The following is a 16,345-nucleotide window of genomic DNA, read 5'->3' on the forward strand; positions in this document are numbered from 1 at the left end:
CCTCACAGTCTGACTGGAACACACACAAACTATCAGAGTGATGGCCCTGTCCCAAATGGCACACTTCATATGCACTTTTGAATGTACAATGCCTGCTGCGTGCACGTGTCCGTTAAGTCCACAAGACCGTAGGTCAGGGGTGTCCAATCACTGTACACCCCTGCCATAGAGTGTTCCACTTGTCAATTTTAGGTTTCAGAAGGGTGCAGAGCCTGCACTAGCGCGAGCTCCGCACTTCTTCCTGACAGTCAAATCGGAATTACGTCACGAAAGTGTGGACTTGTAGGGAGACCACTAGTGTTTAGGGTGCCATTTGGGACAGGACCACAGTGAACAGACCTAGTGCTGTTGAACTGTTACATCAGCACTCCTGGAGCGCTGCTCAACCAATCAGATTCAAGGACTGGAGCGTTACATGATGCTAAACATTGAGACCTACTGACAACGAGCTGCAAGAGAGAATCTGAGTCAAAGCACAATTAAAAAGCAATAATAATGGAACAATTAAGAAGGATTTGCACTGGAACTTTATTGACGTAATGTTATGGCTCTTGATTGCGAGAACCACTGCTGATTGGTTCAGTTTAACCGTCTCCTCTTTCTTGCCTGCAGTTCCTCCAAAAAGTCCTGGAAACGCTCAGGTGTCACCTCCTAAAACCAAACCAGAGACCATTTAAAACTGAGCTTCACTTCCTATTGATCTCAGTAACTGACATGATCTCATCTTTACCTTACTCTGGTCTGACGACTGTTGAAGAAACTCACGCAGCTCGTCTTTCAAGTCATTGTACTCTAGACACAAGCAAAAAAAGTCCACATTTCAAAAAGGAACTTCTATAACAAATCCAGTGTAAAACAAAGAAACAAACTGGATGCGTTAGCTGGTACTACTATAATAATATTGAAGGTAAAATTAACTTATTTATATACAAACACTTAAATTACACAATGTTTTTATTATAAGGTTTAGAATTACATAATCATATTTCTACATTCAAACATGCATTAAATATTGAAGAACATTAAAATTTATAATGAATATGTAACTGTGCATAGCTATATTTATCAGAATGTTGCTTTCTAGAGTTTACTTTTCCAGCTGACTTACGAGTTTATATTCACATTGTTTACAAGCCGTTTTGTTTTATTGACGTCTTTCCGAGGTTGAAGCACTGATTGACCGATTTCACGAGACATGATACGGATTTCAGTAAGTTGTACTACTGTATATTTTAACATACCTTCAGATGTTCATGCATGTTTATTTCGCTGTAACTGGTATTAAAGCGGAGGAGAGGATGATCACATGCGCTCAGCTTCTCTTTAACTGAGGCACTAAAGCAATCCGTCACGCCACATTATACAGAGCTAAAACGAAATTTAATTTTTGAATCTCATAATAAGATGGACGTCGTTTGAAATCTGAGACTTTGCTTCATATCAAAAGTATCAAAGCACAAAGATTATTGCTATTTATTGGATGGGAGGCGCTACATATTCTGTTCATTCATCAACTGAAAACAGACTAGACTAATCAGTTCTTGGGATTTAAGAATCGATATCGGTTCGTAAAAATGAGAATCGATTAAAATCAAGAAATCAATATTTTTTACCCAGCCCTAAGGGCCACACTTACGGTAAATGACCTCGAGCTGCTGAACGTGGGTCAGAGAGGTCAGTGAGGTCAGAGAGGTCAGGCAGGACAGCAGCAGGTCGTCACTCGTCAGTGCTTCAGTTTTGGCTTTCTCCTCGTACGCGAGCAGCGTGTCCGACTCATCCAGCAAGAAAGGAACACCCGAGTCTACATACATTCTCTATACAGAATATATATGGCATTAAAAATAATCAAAATATTACATAAAAAGACCTCTGTAAAGCTCAACATGACGCCCACCTTGCAGTCGGTGCATCGGCAGAGTTTCGCTCTCCAGTAATAAGGCCAGAACACAGCGGCTTTCCTCACACTCGCCACATCTTCAGCTTTAAGCTCTTTTAAAATGCATTTGCCAGCTTCTGAGTGCTGTTGATCTGAATCACGGCCCGTGGCTCCGGCTGCATCAGTCTGATGAACACATGATGTCAAACTCTTTCACAATGTTTAAGTTGGGAGATTTGAATTCATGTTTGCACCATTTGGCAGTCGCTACTCTACATATCAGGTTCATGACATACGACATGCGGTTTCTCACCGCTTCTTCCTGACCCGATGAGGGCGTATCATGGACACTTGGACATTTTCCCTTTTCATCTGACGTGTTTTCAGCATTCACATGCACTGTACAAAGGCTTTCTTTATTCAAAGAAGAACCTAGAGGAGATCACAGAAACAGAAACCATTTAACAACGGAGTGACTGCAGAACTGAACTTTCTGTCATCAGCTGGTATCAATGTATTTAAAAGCTGAACATCTTCAGCACTGTTAAACACGAGAGCACATCCTGCAGACCTGCTAAATGTGCTGCATACGTCCAGAGGAACGGCGCTCGATTCATGCAGTGAACGCAGATCATCTCCGTCAGCTCGTCACCGTCCACCGCTGGAGAATCCAGATGCTGAAACATCGAGATGCACTTTAACACAAGAAGACCAGAGGAGGAGCAGAATAAATCAGTGTGTGTGAGTTTACCTTCTCATGAAACCAGTCTTCACACACGATACACTGGATCATTTCTTCATTAACCTTGAGAGAATAAAAACAGCTCAAACCTCACAGATAATTCAGCAGACCTTCATCACAGCAGAGGATGAGGAGGGTCACACACACCTGATCGTCTTCATCAGGATACGGCCGGTCACATGAGCAGTATCGGCCAAAGTAGTTGTGATTGTACAAGTTCTTCACATTTTGTGCTTCTTTTCCCTGTGAACATCAGATCACAGAACAACATATTAGATCGCATGCGACATCTGAACAACCCCAACACTGCTTTCTAACCAGACGTGTCACGTGATAAAAGGAGCGTTTTCCATGATAATCAGGGTTTCTGTCCTAGTCTCGCACAGCCAGACATTCAGAGTGACGGCAGGTCTGGATTCTATCACAGCTTTCATTGGCCAAGGACCGCCCAAGAGGACGTTTGACTGACACGAAACAACCAATCAGAGTTCGTTTTGTTCTGCATCATGTTTAGGAGCGTGAAAATGTAAAGTTAATGTCCCTACAATAACAGAAGGGTGTTCATCTAATAAATTATTCATTTAAGAGCATTGTGCAAGTTTACTGCAACAGTGGAGCCGTGAACTCCACATACTTTTGAAAATCCAGTGTTTTGTTGATCCTGGTAAGCGCATGTAAACACAACGGTGGTCTTCTTCCATGAGGGGGTTTGGCATCATGGCATTTGTTTCCAGACGGACCATAAAAGAATGCGACACACACGTCTCCCGGACATCCTGTATAATTCAACCAACCAGATGAAGACTGAAGTGTTTCCAGTTAAGTGTGCCATATGCATCAGACGTTCAGCCAACGGTTTGTGGGCGTGACGTCTGAGGCTGAGAATATTTCTGTCCTAACCAAACACAACAATTCTGCTTTAGAAACAGTTTCTATTTCACTGACAGAGTGAAATATTGACAGCAAATTTTGATTTAGTTTTAGTCGTAAATGTGCGCTATTCATTAACTGTGAAGCAGTCTGAAGTGCAATAGCGCTGCATTTTCCCGCGGTTAGATCTTCCACACAGGACAGCAGTATCTTCCCAAATCGTCCCTCCCTATCATTTTCGTTTCATTTTTATTCGTTGACGAAAATTACAGTAGATTTTAGTCAGTTTTAGTCATTCAAAACTCATTTTTATTTAGTCATCATCTCGTCTTTGTCCGTGAAAAAAAGTCGTTGACGAAAATTGACAAATTATTCATCAATGAAATTAACACTGCACTGACTGACATCAAACAACAAAGTATGACAATGATACTCTCAGCTACTGATTATGTGCTTCATTTAATATTAAAAGAACTTAGTGTGAATATCAAGTGTCTATGACACGGATTGATTCAGTCACTCATTATGTATTTTTAAAAATGTTAAAATGATGTAATATTTATGAATTTGATTAGGTGTTTCTCCATTTGTTTGCGAGTGCAGTGCGCTTGCAGAGAGACCCCGCCCACGTGCTATTCTGATTGGCTGTGATTTTTGATTGATTTTGTCGCATCACATCTGGTGTGGACAGACAAACTGCTGGAATCTAATCTCTTCGGGTCTGGTTCATAATACTTACCGTATGAAGTTTGCATTTGAAGCCATGAAATTTCTCATTGCCACAATCACAACGAAAATTCCTGTGAGAAAACAAACAAACACATGAACAAACAGTAAAGCTGAATAATGGAACAAACAGTTTCTCGCTCACAGATGTCTCAGTGAGTGAATGTCAGTCTCGAGCTCCAGAAGAGCTGATCAGAGTGTTTGTGGTGAACGGATGAATCTTCCAGACCTTTTGGTGTAAAGTTCACTGATGTCATGCCCATCATGACACGCGTTTGCACAGGCCAGACACACACCGGCCGGCTCCATGCCAGCCTGAACACACGTGTTACATGCAAACACTGCCTGCCTCTTCATGTAGCCCTGAAACACACAAACACACACCTGAACAACACACCTGAACCACACAAACACACACCTGAACCACACACCTGAACCACACAAACACAGACCTGAAACACACACCTGAACAACACAAACATCAGCATGCCATACCAAATAAACATCTGTACACTCTCTCTCTCACTCTCTCTCTCTCTCTCTCTCTCTCTCACAAACACACAGGCAGCTTACCTTTGGATAAGAGCAGTGATCAGGGTCACTTCCGGCCAGAACAGCGAACGCTTCATACAGTTCATCTACTGCACACTGATCCATCATCACACACAACACAACAAAGCAAAAACAAACACAGGAAAACACACAAACACAACGCGCACACAAAGCAACAACACAACACGCGCGGTTAGAAATCACGTGGTTAAAATCACGGAGAACTAAACACGAGGAGCCAATGAAAGAGCTGCTTTCCTAACCACGAACCGCCGCAACACGTCACTTCCGGTGTCGAAAGATTATGGCGGGAATCGTGTTTATGTATTAGTGGGGTTTTTTAACCCTCTGTTAGTTTAAGCAGTAGCATATTGTGTGGAATTATTAACACAAATATAGCTAAAATTATTTAAAACTTTATGCCATTATTATTTTATTATTATGATCAAAGCGCATAATTGCTATGATTATAATGTTATTTTCAAATGATTTGTTATGTTTCTTACTATATCTCATAGGTGAATTTGCTTCTGTATTTTTGTTGTGTTTTGTTCAGCACGTGCTGTATCCCCGCCCCCACGTTGTCAGGGTAACGTGATGCGTCCTGACGTCAGCAAAGAGCTAGCGCTCCTCGAGCAGTCGGTAACGTTTCTTGCAGCATTTGTCGGTGTATTATCGAGTGCAAATGGAGGTGACAGTCGCGATGGACCCGCTGTTTCTGGCCTGGAGCTGCTGCAGGAGACGGAAGTTCCAGAGATGCTCCGATATTTGCTCAAAGCTCTTGTCAGAAAGCCCGTATGACCAGGTCAGTGCGCTGTTAGCAGGTTAGCTGAGGAGCTCAGTGGATTAGTGCTCATAAGCTCATTATACCTACTGTCAGATCTGAGATATGTGTTTATTAAACTAGAATGTGACAGCCAGGTTTTATTAGTTATGTGCTGAAATACAAATAAAGTGTTCACACTCTTCTATTACTGTTGCCTAAGGAGCCTGGTACTGGTCAAGTTTCTGAGGTAAATGTTTATAACGTTAACCCTTTCATTAAGCTTGCCAGCTGTGTTATGATCCCTAAAGTTCCAGTATTCCCTATTATTTGTTCAGTATTCCCTGTACCTTTCCTTCAGTGAACACAGTAGCATCCTCTTGCTCTCAGAGTGTGTTTAGATGAGACACACGTGACTGCACACGTGATCAAGCCTCTTCTGAAGAGCTGAAGATGATGTTCTGGTTCTGATGGTTTCAGGCGGCGTGGAGCTTGAAGACCCGGGCTCTGACGGAGATGGTGTACATCGATGAGGTGGAGGTGGATCAGGAAGGCATCGCTGAGATGATGTTGGATGAGAGCTCCATCGCTCAGGTCGCTCGTGAGTATATAACTGACCCAAAAAATAATTCACATAGACACATCAAGTTTATTTGTATATAGTGCAGCTCAGTTTTTCAACATCTTCAGGCTCCAGCTTTACAGGAACTGCACTTTAACTCTTTCCTCACCAGCGTTGTTTAAGAAGTTTAGTCACCAGCATTCTTGATCATTTTCACAAAAGTTTCATGTAGGGCTGTCAAACGATTAATTGCGATTAATCACATACAAAATAATTATATTATGTATATATAAATACTAACATATTCATGTATATATTTGAGAAATATTTACAAGTATGTATTTATTTATATTTATATATATATATATATATATATATATATATTTTTTTTTTATTTATATTATATATAAATAAAAATATTTTGTTCATAAATAAGATATTTCTCTTAACTATATACATTAATTTGTTTATATGTCATATATATATATAATTACACACAGTACTCACACATATATTAGGCAAACTCAAACTTTTATTTTGTATGCGATTAATCGCGATTAATTGTTTGACAGCCCTAGTTTCATGGCCCACAGAATATTTTCTAGTATGAATATCGGAACATGGAATATATCAAAAGAAAGAAAAGATCCTCTAACTTCCTGCATTCTTTTTTATCAGCACTTGAATGTGGGTAAGTTTTATTAAAAAACACCAACATTTTGAACAAAAGAAAATTGCTTTTTTTTTTAAAGACTACTACATGCATTTTACTACATTAGAATGAGCCATTTCTATCTACAAACACCGCGGGTCCCCTTACATCGAATTCGCCATTTTGCGCCGCCATGTTTCTACAGTAGCCCTAAATGGACAAACTGCTCTACATAGCACATTTGCTTGACAGACTGCTCTCTGCTGTCTCAGATGATGACATCTTTGTCCTGTGTCGGCCACTGTAGCTTCTCTATATGCTTCAAAAGGGAGGGGTGTGTGGTGGACTGAGCCGTTGGTTGAAATTTGCTACCTCACTGCTAGATGCTGATAAAATTTACACATTGTACCTTTAAAGGGTTAGTTCATGCAAAAATGAAATTTGTCATCAAGAACTCTCATGTCGTTCCACACCTTTGTTCATCTTCAGAACACAAGATATTTTTGATGAAATCCAAGAATTTTTTTTTTAATCTTCAATAGAAAGCAATGAAAGCAAATGGAAAGCAAAATTACCATATTCAAGTTCCAGAAGAGTAGTAAAACTTTGTTAAAATAGTCAACGTTACTGCAGTGTTATGAAGCGACTAGAATACTTTTTGTGCACAAAAACAAAACAAAATGAGGGTGAGTAATTAATGACAGAAATTTCATTTTTGGGTGAACTAACCCTTTAATGTCTGTACGCCCACAATGTTGACATTTAAGATGTTTACGACATTACATCTTGTTTTGGTTTCGTCAGGTCCAGGAACATCACTGAGACTTCTGGGAACGAGCCAGGGCGGAGCGCCCACTCCAGCTGTCAGGTGCCTACTTCTGACCTCTGACCTTAGCTGTTGTAAAGCTACACTGTGTAACCTTTGGCCCTCGCGCTATTAAAGCATAAATTACTTGCAGAGCAACATTGTTTGTTAATTACAAGAGTGTTTTGGCTCTGGATGAATCTGATGGTGTGAGGTGTATCATTGCACATATCAGTAATGACATCAAAACTCCCTCCCTCCCTTCAAAAAAGAAATAAATCAATAAATAATGAAAGAAAGACAGATATCTGAATAATAACCTGAGATATCTAGGTCTTATAAGTTGGTAAGTCACATACATGTCACTCATTATGACTTTTTTTTTAAACGCATAACTTTTGCTACGGTTACACCTTTTGTTTACACTACTCTGGCGTTCTCGAACAAGCTGTTTGTGCGGTTTAGTCCAAATTTTCCATTGACAGCTACGCAGCTACTCCAATATTTTCCATGATCCTCACATATGTTATAGTTCAAATGAGGGTTGTCAGGGTTGACATAACCTCATAGAAATATTAATTGTGTTTTGTGTCCTAGACCAATGACTCAGTCAGGACGTCCCATCACAGGATTTGTGAGACCTAGTACACTGTCTGGTCGACCAGAGACGATGGAGCAGGCCATCAGAACACCTCGAACCGCGAGCACAGCCCGTCCAGTCACCAGCGCTTCTGGGAGATTCGTCAGGCTGGGAACGGTAGGATTATCCCTAACCCTGACCATTCATATACAGCAGTTTCTGATTCTGATGTTTCACAGAAGAACTAGTTTGACTAACAAACATTAGTAGCATTGAAGCATTGTAAGTTAACAGTCTTTTTTTGTTACAATCTCAGGCCTCCATGCTAACAAATCCTGATGGGCCATTCATTAACCTTTCTAGGTTAAACTTGGCAAAGTACGCCAAGAGACCGAACTTGTCCAAGGTATTTTTAACCTAAATGGAAATTTAATTGAAGTTTCTTGAAAAAGTTACTTTGTGAAAGAAAGTCATGATTTAATGTAATATCTGTGATCTAATTGTTATTAACACACAATAATCAAGTGTTTGTCATGACTCGCTGAAACCTATTTAATTTTAACACTCTGTCTCTCCCTCTCAAACACAAGACCTTGTTTGAATACATCTTTCATCATGAAAATGATGTGAAAAATGTAAGTAGGTCTCATATGATTTTGTGCTAATAGCTGTTTGCTGTGTGTAAGACATACATTTTTCCGTCTTGCCAATCTGCAGGCATTAGATCTGGCTGCTCTGGCCACGGAGCACGCTCAGTTCAGAGACTGGTGGTGGAAAGTACAGCTGGGAAAATGCTATTACAGGTGAGAATCAGTGGCATCATGCTTTCTGATGGTGTTATTCAACGGTTTTACAGAAGTTTATGAATCGTTTTGACCTGCATGAAGAGATTTGTTTGTAAGTAGTGATCAGATGCAGTAGAGGATTTGTGTTTGTAGACTCGGTTTGCATCGTGAAGCTGAGAAGCAGTTCCGATCAGCTCTCACGCACCAAGAGTTTGTGGATACTTACCTCTACCTTGCAAAGGTACCATTCGGCAAGTCAAGATTTGTAGCTTACAGCTTCCTGTGACTGCTTTCAGTAAGACTGTTTGTGCTGCGCAGGTGTATCAGCGTCTGGATCAGCCCATCACGGCTCTGAATGTGTTTAAGCAAGGCTTGGATCATTTCCCAGCGGAGGTCACGCTGCTCACGGGAATCGCACGCATCCATGAGGTATTTTAAGCTGAGCTGGGACAATACATTAATGCATCACGAATTGAGAAATGATTCTGGATCGATCAGCAGATGGCACTTTGTGCTTTAGAAACAGCCAAGCTCTGCTTCCTTCCAGTTCCTTTACACACACCACTTGAACCTTCTATAAAATAATCATTCATAAAGTTCGAAAAGGTTGAAGTGAATTACGAGGGTGTTTGCAGTGAGCTGTTTACATTAATCTTGCGTCATAAAAGCATTCTGAGATGCAAATACATTCTGAGGGTGCTTCTCAATATCCCTCCTCGTCTCCTCGCTCCTCCGTCCTCCATCCTATGACCCGGAAAACGATCGAGTTCAGCCATCTTGAAGGATATCTCAATTCTCTAATTGCACCGCGAGGAGGCGAGGATCGAGGAGTGAGGAGGCTTCCCGAGGAGTCATGAGCGAGGATACACAGGTGCATCCTTTGCGGAAGTCTTTCTCATCGAGAAACGTGACGCACGTATAAATTCTCCTCCCCCTTCATATCTGTCACAATTATATTATTACACAATTATATATGCTTTACTTTTACAGTTTAAATAAACTTTATACCTCATATATTTCAGTGGGGCATCTTGCTTTATTAATATTTATTTATTTTTTTTTAAATAACCAAACTTTATTAACATATGGATAGGTCCCTGAAGTGCAGCTGGTGACGCTTTGAAGTGACGCTAAAGGGAGCGAGGATATATCATTTCACTTGATTCAATTCCTACGTCCTCGCATCTTTTCCTTGCGTCCTTCCCTCGCATCCTGAAGAGGTGGAGCTAAGACGCGAGGAAAGGAAGCAAGGAAAGGAAACGAGGATGCACAAATAAGAATTGAGAAGCACCCTCAGACCTCAGACGAACACACAAGCGCTCTTCTTCATGAACATTTGAGCATGTGGTTAAATCTAGCCTAGAGCGCCATCTGCTGTTAAAAACTAATCTATTTGCGATGCATTTGGAAAATATCAGAATTGATCCACGAATCATGATGCATCAATATATTGTCCCAGCCCTAATTTTAAGCTGTCATTTACGTTCACATCACTTAATATACTTTGGATTCATTTGTCTGTCTCCTCCAGGAAATGAATAATGTGATCTCGGCCACAGAGTACTACAAAGAAGTCTTGAAGCAGGACAACACACATGTGGAGGCCATCGCCTGTATTGGCAGCAATCATTTTTACACAGACCAGCCAGAGATCGCCCTGCGCTTTTACAGGTGAGATTGCTTTATTCTTTTCCTCTTAATTTTCCTTGTTGCATGCATGTAACCAGCAAAAACACGTATGAGATCAGATTTTCTGGCATCTGATTTGAGTCATTTTCAAATGTGGTTCTAAATTTGAATCTGACATCTGGTCACCTGACCTACAGACTTTGATACCCATCCTCTCACTCGGCATCTGATCAGGGCTGGGTATCAATACAGATGTCTCCATTCGATTCAATGAATAATTTTCACTGGCTCCACCACAAAAAAATAATAAGTAAATAAAATAGTTATTGTTTTTGTTGTTTTTGATGACAACATGCACCATGTCATGGATAAAGACTTCAGGCTGAGCTGTATTTGAAAAAAATGTTATCAAGTACAGTAATGAAGTACAAATACTTTAATGTCCACCACTGAATACAGTGTTTTGATATTTTGTCAACCACTAATGATACTTTTAGGAGCATAATGGTAAGAAAATAAATTTCATGCTTTAAAAAACCTTATAAGTGAGTGATATTTGAAGAGCTTGAACACTAAACATAATTAGTTGTGTTTTATATTGAGCATATGTGAAATATTAATAGTGCTGCTGTCAATGCATTTTGGTGCAATACTGTAAACAGTGCGATATGTGTTGAATAAAACTTTGAAGGAGTAATGGGGCAACTTACAGTTATTATTTATTGGTAAGTTAACCAAATGATTAATTAACTATGGGGGTGGGAAAATTGATAGAAAGACTAATTGTTAGAAGCATCCCTTTAGTGAAGGTAAACACATGGGAAACATACGTGAAAGACGGGATCTGTGCATCATGACTGGTGTTTGGTTTCTGTTCAGGCGTTTGCTGCAGATGGGGGTGTTCAACTGTCAGCTGTACAACAATCTGGGCCTGTGCTGCTTCTACGCCCAGCAGTATGACATGACCCTGTCGTCCTTCGAGCGAGCATTAGCCCTGGTGTCCAGTGATGAGGAACAGGCTGATGTCTGGTATAATCTGGGACATGTTGCAGTGGTGAGCAGACACTCTGTGTCCAATGTCACACATGTTTAGGTCAACTGTATAACAGTCTGCAGACGAGGAAGAAATCACTGTCCCGCACTGGTGGAACAAACTCCTCACTCAAGTATCACTCAGCAGTTCTGACTTACTCTGACATGTGATTTAGAGACTTTTTAATTCAGACTGATTTCACTTGATGAAGATTTTTTGCAAACCAAACATTTAATGGAGCATGAAAAGGCAGATATACTTCTACAAACAAACACAGTATATTTACTTGTTTTGTTCCTCTTTTACTGTAGATTTTCTGAGATATGTGTATAACAGCTGGTTTAAAAATGTGTGTTTATAATAAAATTGCAAAAGTATTAAAGTATTAAATGTTGCCATTGTGCCCAAAGCAGAAACATTGGTTACACTTTATTTTAAGGTGATGTAGTTACATTTTACTCACTCAAGTAAGTACTGAGTGACATTAATTAATTACATGTAATTAATATAGGGTTACAGTAATTGTTCGGGTTTTGTTGAGGGTTAGTTACTTGTAATTATTCATAATTTACTGTTATTACTATAGTAAGTATATGTAATAATGTGTAACTGCGTCACCTTAAAATAAAGTTTTACTGAAACATTTGATGGAAAAGCTGATTCCAGGTGTAGTAGGTCTTTGAGAAAAAAGCTACAGATGGATTATGACATATGCCAGTAATAAACAAAGTTATTAATGAAATATTTTTTTGGCTTTTCTTTCTCTCTTGCGCAGGGCATTGGTGACTTGACTCTGGCTTACCAGTGCTTCAAACTGGCCTTGGCTTTCAACAACAACCACGGTGAAGCTTATAATAACTTGGCCGTATTGGAGCTACGGAAAGGCCGGATCGAGCAGGTCAGGTTCTTCCCTAACAGTCTCGTGATAGTTAACGTAATCTCTACGTTAGTCCAGGATCAGGATTGAACATCTCTGTAACCTTGTTTTGTCACAGGCGAAAGCTTTTCTGCAGACGGCTGCTTCATTGTCTCCTCACATGTATGAACCACATTTTAACTTCGCCACACTCTCTGATAAGGTACGGCTCGCAACACTGATGTGTGTTACTCTGTCATTGTTTTATGACAATATGGCTTCTGGTTTATTGTTTTATCTTCAGCTATATTTAGATATTACTAATCAAAATGACAAAAATAAACATGTTTACATCCCTCACAATATTCAGAAATATATTTTCAGGGTTTTTTCAGCTAAATAAATTTGACAGTTTAATGAGCTTTCTTTGTGACTTGAAGGTTGGAGATCTTCAGAGTAGTTACACGGCTGCTCAGAAATCAGAGGATGCGTTTCCTGAGCATGTGGACACTCAGCAGATCCTGAAGAACCTCAGACAGCATTTTGCCACTCTATAAGATGATCAACTCTTATATCATCAATGTTGGGTTGACTGGCTTTACATGTAGGTTTCTCATTTAAAAAAAATAAAATGAAAATAATCATAAAAATTGCGTTGTTTTTACCACTGCTCCAATGAGGCAATTTATTTCACATAAAACGGCTCCAGCTTGCTCCAACACACCTGCTCAGAAGCTTCTAGTAGTCTAACTCCTGAACACCTTGATTTACTGGTTCAGTTAATAATAATAATACTTTAATGTATATATTGTTTTTCCCCAAGCTCAAAGTGTTACAATCAACAATACATCCAAAAAAGGTCAAATACACTAAACAATACATTATACACATCAAACACCACAGATGACCATGAAATATGAGTCAAATGATCAGTCTGGGGTGTGAAGTATTGTATTTTTTTCATCTACAACAGTCAGAATTTGGGTATTGTGACGTGTGGTCACTGGCAAACAGATGAAGAAGATGAAGGGTAATTCCAACATAAAGTTTAATGACAATAATTCAGGAACAGGTATCAACACACACATGAAACATACGGGACCGGACAATGAACTGAACACAAACAGGAACTGATTTACACAGAGCAGAAGATGAACTAATGATGAACAGTGATGGTGAGTTAGTGTCCATTTGACTGATGAGTGGCGGGAACTTAGAAAAAAGGAACATGTGACAAACAGAACATGACAGTGACCGTGTGACAGATGTAACTCTATATTCTGTACTGTAATGCTCTTTTTATCTGGACTACCAGCACACTTTATCTCCCGCTTGCAATATATTCAAAATTCTGCTTATTTACTCTAAATCTAACTAACTTACACTAAAGGTTCTGCTCATATTACTCCCCTCTTATTTAACCTCCACTGGCTATCCCATTGTCACAGTCTCAGTGCCATCCAGACCTGTCAGCTCCGCCCACTAGACAGCACTGAAGTTGAACAGAAGACTAGAGAAACAGGTGAATATAACAACTGAACCGCTTAAACAAGACGGACAAGGAGCAAACTGAAACTGAGGGATTATATACATGGAAAACAAGGGAGCAAATTAACAAGACACCTGAACAGAATACTCAAATCAATCAGTAACCATGGTGACAAACAAGCAGGTGACAGAACTAATGAACAACCTAGAAGATTAACTAAGAAACTCAGACAAAGGAGATCAAAAACATGAATGTATAAACTCAAAACATGACAGATATATTATAAGCTGGTCAGCTGTTGAATTCTAATGGTCAACTTTTGAGTATTAATGAACCATGTCTTGAATTTAAGTGTCATATTTCAGTTTAAGAATATTGTATTGTCATGAATTCACTAGCTCTGTTCAGAAATCAGGGCACTTGGTGTAACACTGTAGGAAGAAGGTCTCCATAGATCAGTTTAATTTAATGAATAAGTGCAGTAACCCAAAGACTATAGAATAACACTTATATCACTTATAACACTTATACAATATCTTAAAGGGACTTTGAGTAACCAGTCGATTAGATCTCTCTTTGTTAATATCTCTTCTCCCCCATCAAAATTTGTGTATGTTTTCCTCATTTGTGTAGTCCTATCTATTTGAATGGGGGAATCCTGAAATCTCAAAAACTGCCTGGCGAACTCACAATTAAAATTTGAAATATATTTCAAATCAGCAACAAAACCTGACATGAACTGTCCCATAAATGTTGTTTCTTATGATCAAAAAAAGATTATTTTTCAGGCTAGTGCAGTCATAAGTGCGAGTCTCGGGTTTCTATGGGAACCGGAGCTTAACCCATTTTAGCCCAGAGTATAGTTGTCATTTTCCGTTTGTTTTTTATAGTTGTCATTTTCCTTTTGTTATTTTTCTAGGTGTTTTTTATGTTTTATGTCTCAATGACATGCAAGAAAACAATCAAATAAACGATTTCAAGAACAAAAAAAAAAAAGGTATCGACTTACTTCCTGTGACATGAGGCTGTCAACTTCCTACCCCTACTTCTAGGAAGCATATTGAAGGCAAACCCTCCCAAAGAAAAGTAATTTTCATGTTAATATGAAGTATTTTTTGTTGACATATATATATATATCTAGGTAATCATGAGGGTTTCTAGAATCATCCAAACAAAACAAATCTTACAAGAGATCTATAGTTTTTTGTATACTTAGTCAAAAGTCCAAGCGGCAACTATAGTTGAGATAGTAGATCTTTACTTAATATCCTAATGATTTTTGCCATAAAAGAAAAAAAAAAAAATCTGTAATTTTGACTCATACAATGTATTATTGGCTATAGCTACAAATATACCTGTGCGACTTATGACTGGGTTTGTGGTCCAGGGTTACATACAGGAGTAAGTTTTTCTAAAGAACAATGTAATTTAACTTTTTTGATTCACAATGTCCTGTTGGAGCATCTTAATGGCTGCACTTTGTTCTACACTATGTTCTACCACTTTAAAACAAACAGATTTGTTGTTTGTTGTGTTTTCATATTCAAGAGATTATAAGATAGATGCAGATTTGGGTTCACATAGAATGTTCTTCGACTTTGATTGATCTGTTGAAAGCAGTTATTTTGAGTTAGATGCATAAATGTTATTCTCCTATTCAAATTTTACATTGAAGGGGTGAATACAACATATTTGCCCACCGGCAACTATAGTTGCCGCACATTCAAATACATTTTTTAAGAAAAAAAAAACCTGTGGAAAACAAATGCAGAACATGTTCACACAGGACATTATTAATAGGACTATATGCATGAAATCATTCAGAAAAATTTGGGCACAAATGGGTTAATGGAAGCTGCAGTGACGCAAAGACTTTATCAATCAGCAATTGGCTCTTTTACTTTAGACCGTTTTTTTTTTAATTTTTTTTTTTACGTATTCCACCAAGTTGCAGTTTCTCCCATTCATAACTAATAGGAGTGATCCGTCTTTCTATATCTAGTATTTGATATCACAAATGTTATGTTTGTAGGCCCTAATTGTGAAATAGAGTCTATTGTGAATTTATTTCCCTGTTCATCTTTCTTTTGGTATGAAATGTCACAAATGAATTGCAACCTAGTCTTAAATATGTCACCTTTTTTTTTTACTTCAATTAAATCAATATGTCTTTTCCAAAAGAAAAATATATATTATCGATAAATTTGTCTCACTGCACATGGTTCAAATCTGAGAATTTGAAGTTAAATTCAATTTCAGTCTCAAGATTTTATTATGCTGCAGTCGCTGCTTCCGGTCATGAGTATGAGGAAACGCAGCTCTGTTTATCATATTAGACACATTTGAGAGTGTTAAAATGATGTTATAACGTTACTCTGTGCGTTCACTCGGCGGCTGCTGTGAGACACTGTTACACACTTGATGC

At 38.8% G+C, this 16,345-nt stretch overlaps 2 protein-coding genes across 3 annotated transcripts; one reads left to right on the forward strand and one right to left on the reverse strand.

Moving 5' to 3' along the window:
* Window positions 1-519: 519 nt before the first annotated feature.
* Window positions 520-4,990, reverse strand: LOC137006223 (putative E3 ubiquitin-protein ligase UBR7). 2 transcript variants are annotated; one of them, XM_067366834.1, is made up of 11 exons: window positions 4,788-4,990; window positions 4,444-4,577; window positions 4,228-4,288; window positions 2,766-2,861; window positions 2,628-2,681; window positions 2,448-2,553; window positions 2,190-2,308; window positions 1,895-2,062; window positions 1,637-1,814; window positions 731-792; window positions 520-651 (listed from the first exon to the last, which is right to left on the reverse strand). In XM_067366834.1, exons 1-11 carry the CDS (start codon window positions 4,872-4,874, stop codon window positions 580-582), a joined length of 1,137 nt encoding a protein of 378 aa, XP_067222935.1. In that variant the 5' UTR covers window positions 4,875-4,990; the 3' UTR covers window positions 520-579. The 2 variants fall into 2 exon arrangements, with proteins under 2 accessions (XP_067222935.1, XP_067222936.1); XM_067366835.1 differs by having other exon boundaries at window positions 521-651; window positions 736-792.
* Window positions 4,991-5,293: 303 nt separating this feature from the next.
* ttc8 (tetratricopeptide repeat domain 8) lies at window positions 5,294-13,096 on the forward strand. The gene is made up of 14 exons (XM_067366833.1): window positions 5,294-5,571; window positions 6,010-6,130; window positions 7,548-7,611; window positions 8,146-8,305; window positions 8,445-8,534; window positions 8,719-8,763; window positions 8,846-8,931; window positions 9,067-9,154; window positions 9,232-9,342; window positions 10,445-10,584; window positions 11,422-11,596; window positions 12,351-12,473; window positions 12,571-12,654; window positions 12,872-13,096. Exons 1-14 carry the CDS (start codon window positions 5,452-5,454, stop codon window positions 12,986-12,988), a joined length of 1,524 nt encoding a protein of 507 aa, XP_067222934.1. The 5' UTR covers window positions 5,294-5,451; the 3' UTR covers window positions 12,989-13,096.
* The last annotated feature ends 3,249 nt before the right edge of the window (window positions 13,097-16,345 follow it).

Source organism: Chanodichthys erythropterus, chromosome 18, assembly GCF_024489055.1.
Source record: "Chanodichthys erythropterus isolate Z2021 chromosome 18, ASM2448905v1, whole genome shotgun sequence".
Classification (NCBI taxonomy): domain Eukaryota; kingdom Metazoa; phylum Chordata; class Actinopteri; order Cypriniformes; family Xenocyprididae; genus Chanodichthys; species Chanodichthys erythropterus.